General features: G+C 39.0%; 1 protein-coding gene across 1 annotated transcript; it reads left to right on the plus strand.

Annotated features, from left to right (window-relative positions):
* The first annotated feature begins 1,123 nt into the window (after nucleotides 1–1,123).
* SEC62 (SEC62 homolog, preprotein translocation factor) lies at nucleotides 1,124–21,723 on the plus strand. Its single transcript, XM_067301601.1, has 8 exons — nucleotides 1,124–1,192; nucleotides 9,877–9,985; nucleotides 10,350–10,455; nucleotides 13,029–13,239; nucleotides 14,799–14,891; nucleotides 17,921–17,981; nucleotides 18,942–19,061; nucleotides 20,139–21,723. The coding sequence occupies exons 1-8, from the start codon at nucleotides 1,157–1,159 to the stop codon at nucleotides 20,603–20,605; spliced, it is 1,203 nt and encodes a 400-aa protein (XP_067157702.1). The 5' UTR covers nucleotides 1,124–1,156; the 3' UTR covers nucleotides 20,606–21,723.
* Nucleotides 21,724–21,927: the final 204 nt, after the last annotated feature.

Raw genomic sequence — 21,927 nt, forward strand, 5'->3', positions numbered from 1 at the left:
GCAAGAAAGCTTCAAGCTCAGATGTGCCCATCTGTTACTGTAACTTAAACACGCTAAATAATTATTAAAATGATTGTCAACTTAAAAACACATTTTTTAATATCTTGTCTGCTTTCTACAAGACATCATTTTATTGCAACTATAAAAACTTGACTTCCCTATATTTATAATTTTATCTTTTAAATTATAGTTTTTATATTTCACTCTGCAGTCAGTCAGCTTAATTTGTAACTTGTATAGATTTTCTGCCCAGCAACAGCAAGAGGAAAACAGTGAAAAGAATAGGAAATCGTACCAGAAAAAGCACAAAAGCTGGCAGAGTGATTCATGGGCAAATACGCTGCTGGAAACAATTTTAGCTTTTAATTAACTAGTTTTCATCCTGCAAGCTTCCAAAATCATAGGAACGGGAAGGAGCGGCGGGGTTTGCAAGGGCTGGACAAGATGATACAAGGCCGCACGTACTTTTCCATGCCGAAGTGCCAAGGTGCGGTTGGAAACACGGAGCCAGGATAAACGAGCACGCGCTCTGCTAACCGAAGTGACCTCACGGCAAAAGCACGTGGGACAACCCCTGACAAAGAGCCATTTTATTTAATACAGGCTGCTCTCTAAGGCGAACTCTGCGCGTACAGGGGAAGGCGGCGCAACCAGGCAACGACCAGCAGAGGCCTGGTCCCGGGGCGGCTTTGAGGCCTGCCGGGCTATTCAGGAGGGTCCGAGCCCCACGCAGGCGGTTCTCGCTGCCGGGGCCGGCGGCCGCCCCGCGCGAGGCCGAGGCCCCGCAGCACCTACCTGCGGCCTCGCCTGAGCGACGGCAGCGCGCCCGAGCGACCGCGGCCCGAGGGGCCCAGCTTCGGCTGCCGCCGGGGGCCGGGCGAGGGCGAGGGCGGAGGCGGCCCGGCCCCTGCCGCTGACGGGGGAGGGGGCGGGGAGGGGGCTGCGGCTCCGGCTGCGCAGCGGCGCCTCGGCCGGCGCGAGGCCGAGCGGGCGGCGACGGTCGGGCCAGGCGGCGGGAAGGGCCGCGACGGGGGCGGGGCCGCGCCAGGGGTCGAGGCCCCGCCCCCCCGCCCGCCGCGCTCCCGCGGGCTCTCGCGAGACCGCTGCCGCCGCCGCCGCCCGGCCCCACGTCACCGGCGGAGCAGACGGGGACAACATGGCGGAGCGGCGGAGGCACAGGAAGCGGATCCAGGTAGCCGAGCTCCGGCCCCCGCCGTCCTCCCCGCCCGGTAGCTCCCCGGGCCAGTCCCGGGACGGCTCCCCGGCCGCGGAGGGGCCCCCCCGCTTCGCGGGCTGCTGCTGCGCGGCGGCCGCCGGGCTGACAGCGGCGGCTCGGGGGGCCGCGGCTCCCCCCGCGGCGGCGCCCGGCCTCCCCCGAGCGCGGAGGGGCCTGAGGTGGCGGCGGCTGGTGGGGCTGGGCCCTGCCCCGCCGCCCGCCGCCTTGCGGGACCTGCCCGCAGACTTACGGGATCTCCGAGCCGCCGGCGCTACCGGCTGCCTCTGGGAGCCCGGCGCTGCTCCGGCCCCGCTCGCTTCGCAGCGGGTGCTCGGCGGTGAAGGGCCGCGAGCCCCGGGGCGGCCACCGGCCCGCTGCAGGTGCGGGCGCCTCGGGCACGCTCGCCCCGCTCCCGGGAAACGCGGCCGAGGGGAAGGGAAATGCGCCTTAAAAAACAACAGCAGCGCCTAAGAATAGGCGTTATCTGCTCGGAGATCGTGTTAAGCTGTCTTAGCTATGCGATGTCGCCGAAAGGCGCAGGTAAGGCTGCCCAGGTGTTAGCACTTACCTGGGCAAGTCCGGACTTCTCAAAATACAACTTTAGCGTGAGTTTTACTGAGGTTTTTAATGCTCCTTTTGGGCATAGTTACAGCATCAATTGCTATAATGTCTGTTACTGATATGTGTTATTAATCCTAAGCCTAAATAATGTTTGTTCGGGTTTTATTGCTCCGCTGTAAGTGGAGATAAGGTTCATGAGAGAAATCCCCGAGCTGTTTAACAAATGCGTGCTTCATCCTTGTGCTTGGTTGCCCTCTCTTCTTCTTTCTTTTCCTTTCTCTTCCCAGCCCACTTTCCCTTCCCCCTGGAAGGTGGAGATTTGTCTGTGTTTGTAATGGTTCCTGTTCCCTTTAATTCAAATTACTGTGAGAGAAAAACAAGCAAAGTCAATGAGGAATTAATCAGAATCTTGTAAAGCAAGCCTTATTAGTAACAAGAATTCAGTAAATTGGGGTAAAATGTTACATATTCATTCTCCTTTTTTTTAATATATAATAATCATAGAATGTCCCATGCAAAGGATGATAATAGCCCAATAAAACATCCATCAAAAACAAATTAAATGTAACTTAATGTTTTGTATAATACCCAAAGCTTCTGATCTTGCAAGCACTTAAGCGCATGCTTAACTTTCAGCCTATTAGCCGTAGAAGTATTTCCAGAACTGCTAATAATTACCTGAAGTGTAAGTGTTAACATTTCAGGTTTAAGATTGTTGCCTAAATTTATGATTATAATTATGCAGATAAACATATATTGCTTCATAGTAGTTTCCCAATGTATGTCAACAACAATTGGAGGACAAGACAGCGAACAAAGAATACTGTTCAATGCCCAGAGGGCGTTCTTAATTGGTCAAAGTGAATAAAGGGGGAAAAAAAATTTTAGCTTCTTGAACTTTCTTGGCATAGTTGCAGCATAATTATCATGTTTCAGGATAATGCTACAAGTTTCTTCTTTTAAAGTCAAGTCTGTTTATTCATTTATTTGTAGGTATTTCAAATCTTTTCGAAGTAAATACTTAGTTTAGGGTGGTGTATACCTGCAAATACAGAGACTATTTGTAATACCATATGCAAGTCTGACATTTCAGTACCCCATAGTTATTAAGTAGAGCTATATTCCTTGAAAAGGGTAGGATTCTTAGCAGGAGGCAGTGTATTTAGCTGTGGAAGAGGCTGATGTACTAGAGTTCAATTATAAACACTCTGTGTGTAGAAACAAAGTTTTGAATAATTCTTACAGGATTTTGTCTGCCTTCAAAATTGGAGTTGTGGTAGTTAGCTAGCTAAACGAGATAAGACACAGAAAAAAGTCTCAATAAAATAGTTTAAAATTCTTTAAAGCCTACTTTGTGCATCTTCGATAGGAAATGATAACAGGAAGGATGTATTTCATAGACTGTATTTTCATAAAATGACACATTGCCCAATATATGTTGCATAGCTTGGACTCTTCCTTTGGCAACAAGGTAAAAGAGAAATCTTTATCTTCTGAAGTTTGAACAAAGACATTTTATAGGTAGAGATTTCAATAAATGTCATACCGATGGTAATTTAACCATAGTAATATGGAGTAGTGAAAAGAGACTGCTCTGTGGGAAGCAGATTGCTAAAGTTAATGGGCCCCCACATGATTCAGATTTCTGAAATCAAGAAAGCTTGCTGTGTAGAGCGGACTTATTTTTGAAAAAACAAAACATACGTTGTCTAATGGCTAATTTAATATTTTTTCTTTAGGCAGCTATGTCTCAAAAGATGGGGAGTGTCTTTGCGTGTTACTCCAGCAACCTGATTAAAGCTTTTTCATCTCTTGAAAAAAAATACTGTTCCATAAGCTATCCTGACATAGTCACTTAAACACAATCCTCATAGTTCAGTTACTTTGACAAGTATGCAGTTGGACAGCACGTGGCATTTTGTTGGCAGGTCTGCAGTTTGACTATTAAGTAGGCATTAAGTTTTAATTATGTTGGCCAGATTCCATTGTGGACAGTTTTATTCTGCCCATGTGAAATTTTGTTTGTGTTTGCATTTCGATTAATAGCACTCACATAGCATCTTTCTGCAGTGTCCTCTACTTTAGAAATGTTAATGCATATAAATACCTCTTTTATAAATAGAGAAAATGATTCTTAGGCACTGATTTGGCAAACGTCTCATTGCAAATGGATGGCTGAGATGGCTGCAGAACATACTTTTCTTGTTGACTTTTTTTTCCCCTTGAATCACTGAATTCAAGCCTTGAGGTTCTCCTGATGAAGGACATCTGCTAATCAATATTAACTGTTCTAGCAATTCTTTCCTGCCTTGATTTGGGCTCCGTTGGAGGGAAAATGTGCAAAAGCTGCATTGCTGATTCCTGTGCTACATGTGTTTGGGAAGGAGTTTGGAAAGGATCTTCAGAAGTGACAATACGACAGTTTTTCAGTAAAACAGATTTTAATCCAGCTTTCCTGTTTGTCTTTATTTTCTCATGATTTCTAGAAAAGCTGAATGGGATGATAGCAAATAATCTTTGCAAAATGAGTAGTATCAGGTGATAGAGGAAGAAGAAACAAAGAATGAAGGGAAAAAAAAACAGAAAAATAGGAAATTAAAGTAACGGCCTCCACTGTCAGTAGAAGAAGAATCGCTGTCTCTTGAGAATGTAAGTCAGATTTTTGGAAGGAGGAAGGGAAAAAGTCAAAACAGCTGGCCTAAGGTTAGAAGACAATTAAAGCTGGCATGTTTTTTCTTCAAAATACTGTACGTTGCTGCTTTGGCATGCATTTCAGAACTCCTTGTGTGTGTTTTGTTGTAAATATATGAAACTTAAACCTTTGCTCAGAAAAACTAGTGAAGGCTAAAAAGAGCAAAAAAGACGACAAATGTTTATATTTTTTCAGGATCTATACAGAGCAAAAATATCTGTTAATCTTCTGTAAAGAAAAGTTAATACGTTGTGGCTAACACAGCCGCAGTAATCCAGAAGAACTGGTTTCTCTGCTAGGCTCTGCCACAGCTTCTTTTAAGAGTCCTGGGGCAATCCACATACTGGTCATTAGCGCAAGTCAGGCAATTTTACCTTCGTTAGTCACTGAAGAAAAGAGTCCTAACAGCAAGGATCAGAGGTGGCATGTTTGGTTTCCCCTATCTCCCCCCTCCCCCCCCCCGTCAGTTATCTATTAAATCATGTTATTTTGTGTATTCTTTGTCCCAGTGCACCTCGATTTCCTTCATGCAAAGTATAAAAGTTTCAACAGAATGGATGAGGAGTATCCCCTTACCTACCAGAATATCTTATAAGCTAATGTTTAGGTATGAATACGCTCAAGATCAGAGAATTAGTCTTGCGTGCTGTGGATGAGCACTGCGGCTTAAAAGAAACTGCTGGTGTCTTGTGTATAGCCTGATGCATTTAGCATCCTCTGAAATATTAACATAATTGAGTCCTTAATAGGACAGAAGCAGAAGAACTAGTTCCTATTAGCCATAGTCTTAGCTAGTTACTGGGTTAGAGGGGAGTGATGGTGTTCACGTCAGTTATAGGTGCTTTATTTAGGTAGGTGCCTTCGTTTGGTGGGTGATCTCCCTAAGCTTTGCCTCTTGGTGGAAGAGGGTGATGCAGAGGGACCGTTTCTTTTTATGAGTTGGTTTAGATTTTCAAAGATATTTGAATGTGTAAAATGCTGCTAGTTGTTTAGTAGGGTTTACTTTAAGCACTTAAGCCATTAGGAACTTCACTTTATCAACTGTATTGAAAGTTAGGCATTTAGAAAATCCTGGTAAACATTTGTCTGCAGATTTAAGCGTCACCATTTCTTGAAGATTTAAGTGTCAGTGCTTTCTGGCCTGTGTGCATTTCAGCTATGGTAAGGCCATACGCTGACTGAATGTAGATTTCAAAAGCAGTTGGCAATGGTAACTTGAGACTATGTGTGTTTGTATACCTTTATGAAGCATGCATCACATGACCCTTGTTCCTCTGATTAATTGCTATTAATTAATTACAAATGGTAATAGACCTGATTCCTATGCCACTATGTATTCCACTTGTGTCATCCTGGAAGTCGAAAGGGACTTGGGTGGGATAATGGGATCCCTCAAAGGCACAGAGCTAGTGGTAGAACCAGCTTGGAGCCACTTGCGCTCCCCTCTGGAGGAAGCCCTCTTGGAGAATGAGCAAATGGCATGCTACACACGGGCGATACAGCCTGAGAGACAGAGGAGGGAAAAGGATAGTCCTGTGGTTCAGCCCAAGCTTTGGCATGCACAGATGGCCTTCAGAGAAGATAATCTAAATGCAGTTGTAGCCTCCCCATAGCATGAGGAGGGAGGGGTATTAGAACATGGGTTGACATAGTCTCATTTTGGACTGTCATAGCCTGTCAGCTTGAAAAAGAGGCTGCACATGACTAATCTGCTTAAATTTCTTCTTTTCCTCATCTGAAAATTGCATAAGCTATTAGGCTTCAGAAGTCTTCTGTGAAGGACAGTGTTCTAAAAATCTAAGTTTTCAAACGTAGGAGCAAAAAAAGTAACTAAATACTCATTTCATTGAAATCAAAGAATCAAAGAGGACCATCAGTCCTTGTAATGCTTTTGTCTGCACATGAAAAAACTTGTATAGTTAGTGACAGTCATCATTTAGTCTGTTCTTATTTCCAGAAACCTTGTTTATACTCTGGAAGGAAAACATCCTATCTTGGGTCATGCCAGTCTTCTCACAAATATGATGAAAGGCTGGAAAAAATGAGTGAAATTTCAGTCCACCAATATGCTCTGGTCTTTTGGCATCCACTGAACGTTTCCAAGAGAAAGAAGAACTAAATGAGCTGTATTTAGGTAGAGACGAAGAGGAGAAAGAAGTTCATGGGTGCACTAGTTCTAATAGCTCAGTTCAGATGTTTTTGTTTTTAATTTAGATAGGCTTCTTTTCTTTTTCAGTCCCATTCAGAGGTTTAATTAAATGGGAACTATATCTGTGTATTAAAGGAAGGTCATAATGCACTGTGCTATACTTTGATTTTGGAGTTAATGGTAAAATTTTAAGTCAGTGAAGATGATTAGGATTTTCCATTTGTGTCAGTGAGTACAGAAGGTCATTGGATTTGAAAATCTTAGTTTTGTTTTATGGGTGCATATAGGACAGAATTTTGATAGGAATTCTTGAGAATTATTTTGAAACATCTCCCAGTATTTCAGTGCAGTTACTAGTGAAATAAGCAGGTTAAGCATTGTTTTTTTTCCCTGTCTTCTTGTTGATGGAGTTCTTTGACTATCTAAATAAGAAATTAGGTTTGATTTTATTTTAATGGCATTCTTCCAGAGTACATAAATTATCAGGGATTATAAAACTCTAAATCTTACGTGCTCCCTAGTGATAACTTGTGTTATCTCATACATAAAATTAAAGTAGATGCAAAGCTCTCAAATAAAATCTAGGACGGAAGTACTTGGAAACTTAACGCTATCCTATATTTTTAATTAATTAAAGATGGTTTAATCATAGAATTTTAATTGAGAAGACATTTTAAAACATTCCAGAAATATATTCTGAAATGTTTCTCTGAATCTTTCTGTTTTTCCTAGAAAAGTAAACTTTCAATACCAGAAAATGTTAGTACAGATTTAAGGCTGTGTCATCTGTTTTAAAATACCATAATTTATGTTAAAATACACCTTGATTCATTTGTATAATCCTTTTCTAAATGTATAATGAGGCTTGAAATGTCTGACATTTGGCTATTTTTACTGTTGAACATAAAGATTTGTTATACTGCATCTTAAAAAAGCAGTGCTTAAAAGATTCTGAAATTTCCAGTATTTCTGTTGATTTCACTTAATGATGGAATTTGGTATTTTTTTCTGTGAGTCATTTGTTTTAATACTGTAACAGAAGCCTGGCTCTGAAAATAAAGGGATGAAAATAAGTTCTTTCCTGCTATTTAACCCACATTTTTCATCTTTCTCAGGAGGAGCTCAGTTAAACTGTGGCAGTGTCTCTCAGAAAAGAGCCCTTTTGCTTGGGATACTATGAAACTCTCCCACAGAAAAGGACAAAGCAATAGATGATAAGGAGCGATCTGAAAAAACACCCGTTGGTGCCAGCCACTGCCTTTATAGCATATCGCATGACTTACCAAAATCATAAACATTTAAGGAAGAAAAGAACATATGAAACTAGCAGACAAATTAAGTGATGTGAATATCTGTAGTTTTTCTGACAAAGCTGTCTTATAATCTGTGTTGCAGAGAATAACATTTGCCCTATGAGTTGTTGTACTAAGTACAATTTGCTAGTAGGAAATATTAGAAAAGCATCATTCTAAAATGCAACTGCTACATGTAGTTGTTAGTGTCCATGGCACCTTAGCATGTGTACCATACAGTAACAATGGTACACCTGTATTAATTTTCTTTAAATGCATTATAACTCATTTTGTTGTTATTAAACCAAATCTGTCTTGGTACCAAACTTGTAAGTCACTGATGATGCTACCAGTTGTACCATATTAAGAGGACAGCAAGTCACAGCATATAAATTATGTATATAAATGCAATGCCAGTTAGCGAATAGTTTTCCGTGAATTTTGTGGTGTTTTATACATTTTTTTTAATTTGTAAAGAAAAAAGGAAGCATTGAACATGGAGAAACAGTTAATTTCATCTGTATAAGGAATGGCAGGATCATCTGGCTTAATTCAGGCATGTGTTTTTTAAACCTGTCTAAACTGGTGAGTGTGAGTGCATATTTCTGCACGGGTACAAGGAATTCAGCATTAAAACAGTCTCAGTAATCTCAGAATTCAGCAGGCTACAGAGTGCTGTTAGTAATTTGGATTTCTTATCTCTATATTTGGTTTAAAATTGTCCTCAGATAGGAATCGCAATAATCTCATCTAGAATGATAATTCATTAACCAGTGTCTTTTGAAAGTTGGCTGTGCAAACTGTTGAAAATTAACAGCTGGCTGTCTGAAGCTTTTATGTCCTGTGTATCAATGTCTATTTGACCTTGCATTTCCACTTACTGGGCTTCTTCCAATATCATGTTTTTTTCATCTTGAAAGTGATAATGGAGGTTGTATATGTTTACTGAGCATTAAAAATTTCTCTTTAAATAGAATGTTTTTCTATACATCCCTGTAAATCACTGATTTGTTTTGTGGCTTCTGTATTCTATTTCTGTGGCTAGCATGAGAAGAATAGGTAGAGAAATGGTGTTGCCAGTCTGAAAAGATGTCCTAGTGTTTCTCTGTTGTAATTGATCTGTTTGGGGGGGGGGGGGGCTAGTTCAGGAGAATCAAGTCTTATTAATATTTTTATATATAATATTAATTTTACATAATTGAAAATGCCTGTTTTCATCCTTCTGTCTTACAAATCTTTGCATTGTTACTTATCTGTAAATTTGTAAATATACAAAATGTATTAATGCATGCAGAATAAGGACTCCTTTTCTTATAAAACACCTATTTTGAAGTTCATGTACCTTATCCTGGTGTGTTTTATACTGTGCTCCTAATATCTAGATTGGGAGAATCTCCTCAACGATCTTCTGAAGTTTAAGTCATTTTGTAGCCATGCAGTGGTACTAAAACCTTCTAACCAAGCTGTCAAACCCTTCTACTACTTCTTCTCTATATGGTTTTCATTCCTCTTTCACATGAAATTCAAGCTCTTTTGTATTCTGACAGTATGTCTGCATTGCTGTCACCTCAGACCATTTCTAATTCCTCTCCATATTGTTTTTCTTTGTTCTCAGCTTCATAGTTATTTTCATTCAGACTTGTGTGCCTTAAGCAACTTTCCATTTGCCAAGTGCCCAGTACTTTCCCTTTTCTCAGTTCTTCCCTTAATTTGTTCCTTTTACAAAGCTGTCAAAGTTTTAGTTCATTGTGTATCTTCACGTCATCTGATGTTAGAAGTATTGCTTTTTTTGTTTATGTAGACTGAAAACTCTTTGGAAAAATTACTTGACCTATGTTCACATTTTCTATGTTTTGTTTGTATTGCTGTAAAATAATGAGGACTCTAGAATATCTGATCTTGAGTTCAAATAACTGTCTTCCCTATGTGTTTAAACCTGAGTTAATTTTCATTATTATTATTGTAGGAGGTTGGCGAGCCATTCAAAGAGGAGAAGGCTGTTGCCAAATACTTACGTTTCAACTGTCCAACAAAATCTACCAACATGATGGGCCACCGAGTTGATTATTTTATTGGTAGGGTTAACCAAAGAACGATACTGTCTGTTTACTAATATTGTGTGTGGGGAGGTGTTTTACTATTATTGTTTTATCAAAGAACATTATGGTCTTGCAAACTTATCTAGGCATTAGATAGCCATAAGACTAATCTTATCAGCCTGAAGTAAACACAATAAACTTTATCAACTTCTCACTTTGTAGTCTTAATGGTGTATAGTTGTCCAGAATGACGAATTTAAGAATAGCGGCTACTCTTATTTTAAAGATCAAAGGATATGGAACCAGAACTGACTGGTTGGTGTGGTTCAATGAATATAGGCTAAGTGTTACAATTAAGTTAATTGATTTTAACATATTTTTTATTCCGTTTTTCCTCTAGCCTCAAAAGCTGTGGATTGCCTCTTGGATTCTAAATGGGCAAAGGCAAAGAAAGGAGAGGAAGCTTTATTTACAACTCGGGAGTCTGTAGTTGATTACTGCAACAGGTATGACTTTCTGGTCTAATTCATCAGTTTTAATAATGAGTACGGTTGTCAAGGGGTCTTACATTACTTAGGAACCTGTTTCACTTACGAGCCTTTGAAAAAGGGACTTAACTGCTTTCTAAAACACTTGTGTTATGGTGTATAAATAATGATTGTAGGTTTATTAGTGTGTTTGAGGGTGTCACACCAGAAACAGAAAAAATGTAGCTTAATCATCTTTGTTCTCATGACTGTGTGATGCTTTCATTATGCTGCTTGTGGCAGCAAGGAAAAGAAAACTTTTTCTAAATCTTTACGATTATTTTAAGGCAGCAGGATTAGAGCTCCCAGATTTCTCATTTCCTTGTACCTAGACTACCATCATGGCAGAAGCTGGACTTTGAGGTTCAAGTCACGCCTCTCGTGATGTGTCTTTGCTGCTTAGTGTTTTTGTTTAGATGAATGGCATACTCCGACCATTATATCCTCTTGTACTCATTTTGGGCAGAATCATGGAGTTAAGGGGGCTGTCTACACTTGGAGAGCTCTACAAAAGCTACTTAGAAATGAAGGAGAACACAGCTAATATTTAGTCATTTTTCTGGCTTATTTTAGATAGCCATTCAGCAAGGTGAGATTCTGCCTCCGTTTCCAGTGCTGAGGCAGGGCAGATTCTGTCTTTGAACTTTAATCCTTGTCCTGACTTCTTCAAGAATGTTTATGAAAGAACATTATGTTAATGCAAGCAGAAAAGTAAGTCTTCCTTTCTAGAATCTTTGGACTGAGGTAGGAGTCTGTATTTGTTTGTTTTTCAGTTACTAAACCATTGGATGAGAAAGTATTGTTTAAGTCCTTTAGCTTCAGCAATGAAAGAATGTCTATGTACTATACAAAGAAAATCAGTTCGACCCTCTTTTCTCTTGCATTGATTTTTGTCAATAGTATCATTTAGTGCACGGATGATCCATTTGGCACCATATCATGTCTGCAGTTTGGTTTTCCTTGCTGTTTCCTATATGACTAGTAATGCCAAGGCCACCTTTGGTCACTGAAACTGTTTTCAGAGCTTTAAATGTTAGCACTGACTACTTCCTTTACCATTTGGAAGGGACGGAGGAATATCTTAGTGCAAAAAAGAAGGCAGTTCCATCAGCACCAGAGATGTATTATTTTTCATCCTCTCTGTTTAGATTCTTACTTATATTAAAACCAACTGCTTTAACTCTCTTGGTGTTCTCTTGGTTTGACTCTTGCTTGTTTTATCTGCCCTGTCAAACATAAAATAAGTATGAGATCCTGCTCCTTCATCCCAAGTCAATAGCATTGATTGATTGCATATGTAAAACAAGTTATTATCTGAATTCATAGTGCTGCTGTAGAGCATAGATCAATACATAAGTGTAGCAGGAGATCTTAAGTTCAGTAAGTTTTCTCTTGGGGTATTTGGCACAAATAAGCTACATCAGTAACACTTGTTTCAGCAATATTGTTGCTGATCTAATGAGGATCAACAGAGAATTAGTAGGTAATCTGGACTTCGTTAGTTATGTGAAGGTCAGTCCAGTTCCAGGACCTGGCTGTTGGTCATGTTGATACCGTCGCTCTATGCTTTGGGTGGCAGGGCTTGCCCCGGCATGGTGGAGGAGTGCTTCCAGTCCCATCTTTCCATACTCCATCAGAGGCAGAGTTAGCTCCTCCAACGGAAAAAGTTTTCTTTATACGCACATGCGTGCGCGCACACACTTGAAAACAACCCTGTTTCAACAGTCAGCCTGCACATAATTTTAATTAGTGGAATGACTTCTCCTCTTTAGTGAATTTTCCGAATTTAAAAAGCAGTCCAACATAATGATGAGAGATGAAAGAAACCAAGTACAAATCAAATTGGTTTGACCCATAGGACCTGGGGGTTTTTTGGTGAGAATTGGCCCTTGGATTTTGCACCCCACTGCTTCCTCTCAGTTTGAAGAGCAGTATATTGTACTCTGCCTATTCTGAATTGGAATATGATCCTTTCAAGGACATTACTCATTGGTGACAACTGTGGCACTACCCTATATATATAAAAAAAATTTTTAATAATGTTTGCTTGTAGCTGACATAAATGGAATTGCTTGCATGAGTACCAGGGTTCCAAAAGGACAATTTCATTCAACCTGCATCTCTGACCAACTAACTTGACAGGTTGTATGTCCATTTCTTTTATTTTCTTTTTGCTATGAAATACATTGACATGAGCTTTAAAATAAATACTGGATGGAGTTGTATTAATGGGAAAGATAATTAAATGGACCTGATAGTTTCCACCATCCTAAACTTTGTTGTCATTTATATCTATACAAAGATGTTGCCACATAAAGTATAATTTTTATCAAATTTTGAACAGGTGAACAAAAAAGGAAAGCAACAGGTGAGACAAAGGATAATAGGTGTAGTGTCTTCATTTGAAAATAGTGTAGATGATGGTGACCTCTTTGTCATGCTATTCACTAATATATTAGATAATCTCTACTGATATCTAATAACATAACTGTGTAAAAACATTACTATTTCAACAACATTTAAATGTATCATTCACCCTTTTTCATTTTAAGACTCCTGAAAAAACAATTCTTTCATCGAGCGTTAAAAGTGATGAAAATGAAACCTGATAAGGATACGAAGAAAGAAAAGGAAAAAGGAAAGGCTGAGAGTGGGAAAGAAGAGGAGAAAAAGAGCAAGAGGGAAAGTGGCAAAGATGAAAAAACTAAGAAGGAGAAAGAAAAAGAAAAGAAAAAGGATGGTGAAAAAGAAGAGTGCAAGAAGGTAAGTGCAATCTGTAAGAGAAGAAACAAAGCTGTTAGTATAACTAATTTGTTGGTTACAAATTTAACTAATATTGTCAAGATTACATGGATTTAAAAAACATGGTTGGTTTTTCCAAAATGTGACATACCTCTTTTTGCCTGTTTTGCTCTCTAAAATACACCTTTTTAAAAAAAAAAAAAAAATTTGGAGCTGTTCAGATTTTGATCCAAATTCAAAAAAAGAGACTTCAGCTGCGCCTTTGTCTATGTGCCTCATTGTCTTGTAATGTGGACTGAGTTGATAAAAGGCTACTTCCGTTCAGCTACAATGGGCAGTGATTCTTTGTGCAAGTGTACTTTAGCATAAAACAACATATAAATGCATGTGACATAACATATCAAAGTCTGTGCAGTTACATAAGTAAAATGGAGATCCCATTTTGCAGTGTTTGGTAATAAGAATGTCTGGAATGTAACATTTGATACTTGGTGCTCGTAAACAGTTCTGTAGTAGTGGGCCGTTTTTGTGTATGAAAGCTCAGTTATTAATCTACATAATGCCTGATTTTCCCAAACTTTAATTTACTTTTTAAAAAGTTCAAACTATTATTGCTGCACAAGTTCTCATGTGTGTCCTGATATGTTTTATTAGCAAAACCAAATTTCTAAATTAAGATGAGAAGAATCCACAGGAGAAACTTGATGAAGAGAGACATTTTTCCTTCTGTATATGGTGGTTTGAATCCAGTGACTTAGTAGTACTCAAGAGTTATTCCCTTTCTAACACTCTGAGTAAAATAATGGCACATTTAGTCAAAGGTGTAGTCTACATCTCAGAAAAAAGGTTATATAGCTAATAAAGGAATTATAAACACAACAAGCTTTCCTGGCTGTCTAAACATAGAAGCCAGTGTACTGTCTGACTCTTGAGAGCCTAAAAAGCAGATTTTGAAAGTTATGAACTTTGCAAATTCTCTGTAATCTGGAGTGTTGTAGTGTTAAATGTTTTAGTGGATGATATAAGCCAGGGGGTAATGACTTGAGTAACAACACAGGACAAAAATTAGGAAGTTTACTTCAAACAAAGAAATAAGCAGAGAGAAGGAAACAGGAGACAGGAAAAAGGGAAGCAGAAGACCAAAAAGTGATTGAGGAAGGTACAGGGTAAAAAGGCTGAAGCTGATTCTGAAGGAATGCCTAAGCAGTGTACGTGCCACCAAGATACCAAATAACTCTAACGAAAAGTTAGTGACTACGAGTGTTGTTCTTGATCTTTGTACAAACTTTGTTACTATCAGTGGAGCTTTGCTATGCATTTGAACACATACATTTGAATTCTGAAGTTATACTCTAGCTCTTAGACAGTAATCAAAAAGCAAATTTTGCATTTCTTCACAATTTTTCTTTATTTATGAGATACCCAATCAGTAATAAATGAGAATAGGAGGAAATAAAGCATCTACACTTAAGATCATTTTCAATTTTTTTTTAATTTGTGGAAAGTTCTGGCTCAATGTGTTTAAATGCTAGAAATTAATATCCTCTAAATTATTTTTTATAATTTGCCTTTTTCCTCAGGATGAGACCCCAGGAACACCCAAAAAAAAGGAAACTAAGAGGAAATTTAAACTTGAGCCACATGAAGACCAAGTTTTCTTGGATGGAAATGAGGTGAGATATATAGATACTTTGTAAATTTAGCATCAGTGTACTGTTGTCAGATAATAGCTTAAATTACTGGATTTCTGCAGACTCTCTTTTGTCCCGTTGAAAGAAAAATGAATGGAAACCTGATGGCTGATCTTGAAATATCAGATTTGGGATATTTGCAAGGACATTAGAGGATGGATGTAGGACAGTAATATAAGAAATCTAAAAGAAAATTCTATTCCCAATAGTTTAAATTTTAGTGGACATAAGGTGAAATTTTTGTCCTCATGGTGTAGTTAAGTATTGGAACAGTCTCCATGCCCATAGGTTTTCAAGACTAGACTAGACTGGATTAAACCATGAATAACCTGGTCTGACCCCATAGCTTACCCTACCTTGAGCAGGAGGAAGGACTAGAGACCTCCTGAGGTCCCTTCCAGCCTGAATTATCCTATGATTGTGGTCATGCTGAAGTATTTCTAAACAAAAATCAAGCCTTTTAGAACATCAAATTCAGTCACAACAGTGGAAATCAAAAGAATTTGCCATTCATCAAAAGTATCTGCTATCCAGAGGCAGCCTGAACCTGTGACCTGAGCAGATAGCTGAGACTTAGGCATTCCTGAATTCTAATCCGGGCTTTACCACTGAAATTGTGTGTGGTCCTAAATACTTCTCTGTACTTCACTCTTCTGGAAGACAAAGAATTTAATTCACTAATAGTTCTGTAACATACTGTGTCATATTCTTGCTTGTAAGTTTTGACATAAGTGGGAACTCTTTATTTCAGCAAAAATATAGTGTTCTACATTCACGTTGTGTGTCAGTGCACTGCAGTCTCTCCTAAGATTCTTTTATACATTTGGTTCTAAAACATACGTGGCAGTGAACTCTGAGAAGTCAGAGAACTCTGCAATTTATTTGTGTTGTGTGGAAAATATATTTCCTTTATGTATATCTGTCTTCTCAGTCATTTCTTTTACAATCTGTCTTAATCTGTTTTGTCTCACCTGGTATAGAATCTTGTATGTCTCTGATCCTCTGTATTCTTTTACATGGTGTAACCAGAATGGCATGCAGCATTCAAAATGGGGGTGCACTATTATATTTATTTGGTGGTATAGCAATATTTATTCTTTATCCTAATATCGTTTACCTTTTTATTAATGAGCTGACACTTTCAAAGAACTGTGACTCCATGATCCTTCCTAAGTAGTAGCTAATTTAGAGCCAATCCTTGTATATTTACAGTAAGAGCTGTTTTTCCTTTTACTTTGTACTTGTCAACACTGATTATTATTTACCACCTTATTGCCCAGTCACTTGGTCATGCTTTTCAGTTTATTTGGGCTTACAGAACAGCTCACTGGCATCAGAGCCATGCCTGCATATAGTCAACTTTTATACCTTGTGAGAAGAGTGGAGTATTAAATACTTCTCATTGTATCACACTGAAAAACTGCATTACTGCATCTTTTAAAGTGTCCTGGTAGTCTGTATCAACTCTTCTGCTAGGAGGGTTGCTGCTAGTCAGCGACTACTTTGAATCTTAACTACTGTTAACATTGAAAAGCTCAGTTTCTTAAGAAAAAAATCCTAATTTTACTAGTTCAGGAAATTCTGCACTTTACCAAGAAGCTTGTCTTAAGACTGAACAAATTTCCGATTCAGATGGATCCACAGTTCTCATTAAAACATTTGCTATTGAGTGTTTTAGACAACAGTGTACTGTGGTACAGTGGGTATAGTTATATTTATCCGATGCAGTCAAATGCGACTTAACTCGCAGGCCTCAGCTCATTTCAGCTTTTGTTCCGAATCGAGCGTTTCAGCGTGATGCTTTGTTCCACGTGTTTTGTCTGTCGTCGTTCCCCCTGTCCCAGGAATCTCTTCAAAGCTAGAAGCAATTTTTGTTTCTACTTTGTGGACCTCAGACTTACTTTTGCTTAAATTTTTGGCTTCATGCTCAACAACATTAATGCATGAAGAAAAAAACTTGATTCAGTGATTGTTCTGTATCTTTCAGTTCTTCATCAGTTTACTATCTGAACGTTTTGTCCAAATGTTTACATGGCCTGTAAGTTATTCTGGCTAAAATTTCTTTAATGACATAATTCTTCAAGAAACAGAGTCTGCTCCCTCCCTCTTTCCCCTGCCCTCCCCCCAAATACTGTTTAACCACTACCTTCCTCATGGTAAGCTGGGGGAGAGACACCTTGGATACCGTACTTCTCACACATGTAGCTTTTTGTGGATGAATGAAAGAATTTTTAATGAATAATTTTAGAAGGTTACAGAGCTGCATGTTTCTTGATCTGAAGGAAGTACAAATGAATGTTCAGGCAAGGATCTTCTCTTGAACGGTTGGTTGGGCAGCATGAGAAGCATCTACCAGCAGCAGAAAGTGTTGATCTTTAATTAGCAAAATGATTACCCATTTTTTGCTAACTCTCACAAGCAGGAGTTTATGCTAAAATGATAGTTCATAGTAGAGGAAACATGTATTTTGCAATAAATGCTGATAGAATAAGAAGCTGAAATTATTTGAGCACTGCGTGAATACAAGCACCGGAGCAGACAAGGGGATGGGCCTTATAAACTAATAATGGCACTTTGCCCATGCTGGAAGTCTCCTGCCTTAACCGTGTGCCTGCCAGCACAGGCAGCGTGCAGCACTGGTAATTCTGTTGTGTCCCGCTTCAGTAGCACAGTGTCCTTGGGCCTCCTGCCATCAGGCTCAGGGCATAATCAGTAGATAGCTCAGGCAATCTGTATGGGCATGCAGGCGTGCAGTCCCACGGCTCTCTATATCCCTTTGCAGCTCTTTCACTGACAGAAACCTCTGTTTCAAGTCTCCTCCGAAGTATAGCACTTCCTATGATATATTGCCCCTTGCCCTACTGTTCTGCCCTAATTTGGTACTGACCGGAGTGCCGTTTGTTCAGTGTAAAGTAATGTAGCATTGCAGTAAGCATTTGGATGAGAAAAAGCTGAAGTCATTTATCAGAGAACTTGCTTTCCAAATGTTAAACAGATTATTTCTATTGTAGGTGTATGTGTGGATCTATGACCCTGTTCACTTTAAAACATTTGCCATGGGACTTGTACTTGGTAAGTAGTGAGCAAGCTGTAAATGTAGGCATAGTATCAAATAGACATATCTGTCCCTGGGAAAAATTGTCTTTTTCCAGGACAGAGTTTTTGTTCTTCAGTTTCAGCATGATTTGGTACCAATCGTATTATGTAAACCTTGATCTCCTGAGTGGAGGAGGTACACATGCAAGAAAACTCAGGAAGTAGACATGACTGAAACATGCTTTACCAAATGTCTGAAATTACATAAAGATGTTGATTTCAGTTGCCTTAAGGTAATGAGTAAGTTGCTCAGTAGGTAACACAGACCACACCAACAAGTTTATATAAAAATGTGAAAGATGTTAAAGGAATATTTTAAACCATAAATGATACCTTTCTGACCCTAGAACTTCTGTTTATGTAGACAGGCTCAATCAACTAAACTTATTTTTCTAATCTAAATTAATCTTGATGTTAGCTCGTACCAGTGAGCTAACAGATAATTGTACTGTTAGTCTACCACCCCTTATCTGTACCTTCCAACCTCTGTACACTGAGAGAACTGCCTTTATAGAGAATCCATGTCAACCCTTGGGACCATATTCAGCTCTTAGACCAATTCTTGGGGCCAACACAAACTCCACCCAGCTGCTTGTGCCTGCTGTTTCCTGATGGGCTGGTTTTAGGCAGCTCCCCACTCTTTTTTTTTTTTTTTTTTGTTAGGCCCTCTCTTCAGAGGTGCTTTCTCTTATTGACTAGGCATAGTTACTCAGGCCTCTTAAACGTGGTCTTTGGTGACTGTCTACCCACTATGAAAATGGGAATAGTGGAAGTAGACAAGGTTTCAATCAAGGCCTAAGATACTATCATATAATTGATAGGTACCTTGCTAAGAGAATATCTTGAATAAATGGTTTATAGTAAGCCTAGAAGTTTTATACACTTACCAGGAAAAAAAAATGCATCTTATGCTTTTCTTTCTATCTTTCTATTTAGTGATTGCTGTTATAGCTGCAACTCTGTTTCCACTGTGGCCAGCAGAGATGCGTGTTGGTGTTTATTACCTCAGTGTAGGTGCAGGCTGTTTCGTAGCCAGTATTCTTCTTCTTGCTGTTGGTAAGTGTCAGTCATCTTTATTTTATCAGCAAGTGAAGGCTAAAAGGGCAGAAAAATAGGCTAACTTTTAAAGTTGTCCAAGATGTGTGAATCTCTCAATTACCTGTGATTATTTTATGACTAACAGTAGCCAGCCCCATCACTTCCAGCTAGACTGAGCTATTTCCTTAGTGGCCACCAGGTGTCAGACTTGTGCCACAGGAATAAATACTCTGGCGCTTGTTTCACCTGTGTATATGTCCTGTATACTGAAGATTTATTTACTGGCTCAGTAAATACTGAATGGCTCTGGCTTCATTTCAGTATCAGAAATGTTAGCTTCTAATGGTATAAACGGCAATAAGGCAAAGGAGAGCAGACAAAATCAGTGCCATCTTTAAACTGGAGAATAAAGAGCGGTCAATGAATACAGGAAGATATTTGAGATAGCATGGGGGAATAGTGGAAAAGAATGAGCCAAGCCCAGGATAGTCCTTAGTGGCCACAGGACATATATATAGCTGTCTGAAAGACATTCATGGTTTGAGAAGTGGCAGGTTATTTGTTTGAGAATATTAGCTTATGCCCTTGTAGGAATATTATGAGCTTTAAAGGAAAGAAAAAGTCTGTCATTTATTTGGGTATACGATGGCTCTTTACAAGAGGCCTATGTTTTGTCCACCTCCTTTCTTTCCAGGCAGAATTAAGTATAATGTACTAGAAACAATGTTTACACCAATCACTAGTCCATACAAAAGAAAACAAACCGGGGGTGGGGGGAGAACACTAGCTAAAAATGGCTTCTGTGGTGAGAACGGTGTAGCCAAGATTTTAAAGCTGCCCTTGGCTTATATTCATTTAGCAGAAGGGATTAAGAACTAAATCATAGGTTAGAAATATGGTTAATTTGGGTTGGGTGCAGAGGGAGGTGCCAAGAATGAACAATTCCAAAATGCTATTGTAGAAAGAAATTTTTCCCCAAGATCACTACTATTTCTGGCTTTGGGTGGATGTTAGTAGCAGATGTTTCTTTATTAAACATAGTTGTATATTGTGAGTGTTTATACTAAAAACAATTTCCCATTTTTTTTTATACAGCCCGCTGCATTCTTTTCCTTATTATTTGGCTAATCACTGGAGGAAGGCATCACTTCTGGTTCTTGCCAAATCTGACAGCAGATGTGGGATTCATTGACTCCTTCAGGCCCCTGTACACACATGAATACAAAGGACCAAAAGCAGACTTAAAGAAAGAGGAAAAATCAGAATCCAAAAAGCAGCCAAAATATGACAGTGAGGAGAAATCAGACAGTGAGAAGAAGGAGGAGGAAGATGGAAAAACAGAAGCAACAAGGAACTCGGGAACAGAAGGCTCAGGAGGAGAGCGACATTCAGACACAGACAGTGACAGGCGTGAAGATGACAGGTCCCAGCACAGTAGTGGAAATGGAAACGACTTTGAAATGATCACAAAAGAGGAACTTGAACAGCAAACAGATGAAGAGGATTGTGAAGAGGAAGAGGAGGAAGATGCTGAAAGTAGGCCTTCACATGAAAAATCATAACTCACTGTGGTTTTTGGGACTAAGTATGTGCAAATGGTTGGATTTTCTTTGTTGGCTGATCACCAAAACATAGACCATACAGTAGCATCTTTGTTTGCTGAAATATACATGTTACCAAACAGTTTTATATGTAGTTCCTTCAATTTTTTAACCATTAACTTGATTACTTGGTACTATGTTAATCATTAATATACATTTACAGAAGTTTTATCAATCTGACAAGTTTTCTATTGATTGATAGATTGCCCAGATCGTCCTCAAACATACTGTAAAACATAGTTTTCTGGTACTTGCATAACTGTTCAATTAGTTTAGCTTCTCAAAATTGCTTTTGTAAAACAAGTAAAAGTTGAATGACCAAATTTCAGATTATTCCTAGTTATATTCATTTGATAGCTAGTTAGGTAAAGTACTTCTTAGCCCACAGCTTTCTTGATACTTTTCTTGACTTTTCAAAAGATTGTGAAAACTTTCCTAAGAAAACTAGTTTTAGCAGAAGTATTTTGCTGAAAATATAAAAGCTGGTAGTGCTGAATTTGGCTGCAGTATTCTCTGTTTCTCCAAATTGTGTGCCAGCAACTTAGGAAATCCAAACTGTTTTTGTACATCTGGTTCAGAGAAAGATGTCATCTCCAGCAGGTGAAGGATACAGCATGGTTTGGAAATTACAGCTGTTTTCTTTCTCCTGCTCCATCATATACAAAAAATGTATTCTGTACATAATTTACAAATAAAGCAAACCATTTACTTTAACTGCTACTTTATTATTTAGAAATTTGATCCAGCATTCAGTTTGTATAATTAAAGCCATTTCGTGGTGTATCTATCAGAGAAATGCAAGTCAAGAGGACCTCACAGAATATTTGTGTATGATTGGTAGCTGTTTCCACAAGAGCTTTAGTTCTGTGCCAACATTCCGTGTATTTGAGTATGAGTAAATTGATCCTTATTAAATGAAAGCAAACATCATAGCTGTATGTATGCCTTAATGTTAAAATTTTCTATGTTCTGGAACTGGAATACTTTTTAAACTGAAAAGGCAAGAGTATTCATCTGTTCAGAAATGCAGGTAACAAAGCTAATATGGAAAGTGACCATTAATAACTTGTTTATAAATATCTTGAAGTAGTTTGTGTGGTTTCTATTTATGCATCCCTTATTTGCTGGATGGTTGGAGGATGCATCATGTTTGTGTCAGCTAAGCATTTAAGAACTTAAGTAGTTAAGACTTGGCATCATCCCTGTAGATCACTTAAACAGTAACTATAGATTTGATTGTCTCCTGAACCCACTCAGAAAATAAGGGTAGGATTGCATTTTTA

This window comes from Apteryx mantelli, chromosome 9, assembly GCF_036417845.1.
Source record: "Apteryx mantelli isolate bAptMan1 chromosome 9, bAptMan1.hap1, whole genome shotgun sequence".
Classification (NCBI taxonomy): Eukaryota; Metazoa; Chordata; class Aves; order Apterygiformes; family Apterygidae; genus Apteryx; species Apteryx mantelli.

Bases quoted from the DNA above. Each gene is read 5' to 3' on its own strand.
- SEC62 (XM_067301601.1), top strand. From the start codon at position 1,157: ATGGCGGAGCGGCGGAGGCACAGGAAGCGGATCCAG. The intron at 1,193-9,876 runs GTAGCCGAGCTC...TTATTATTGTAG, and splicing joins GGCACAGGAAGCGGATCCAG to GAGGTTGGCGAGCCATTCAA. The intron at 17,982-18,941 runs GTAAGTAGTGAG...CTTTCTATTTAG, and splicing joins TGCCATGGGACTTGTACTTG to TGATTGCTGTTATAGCTGCA.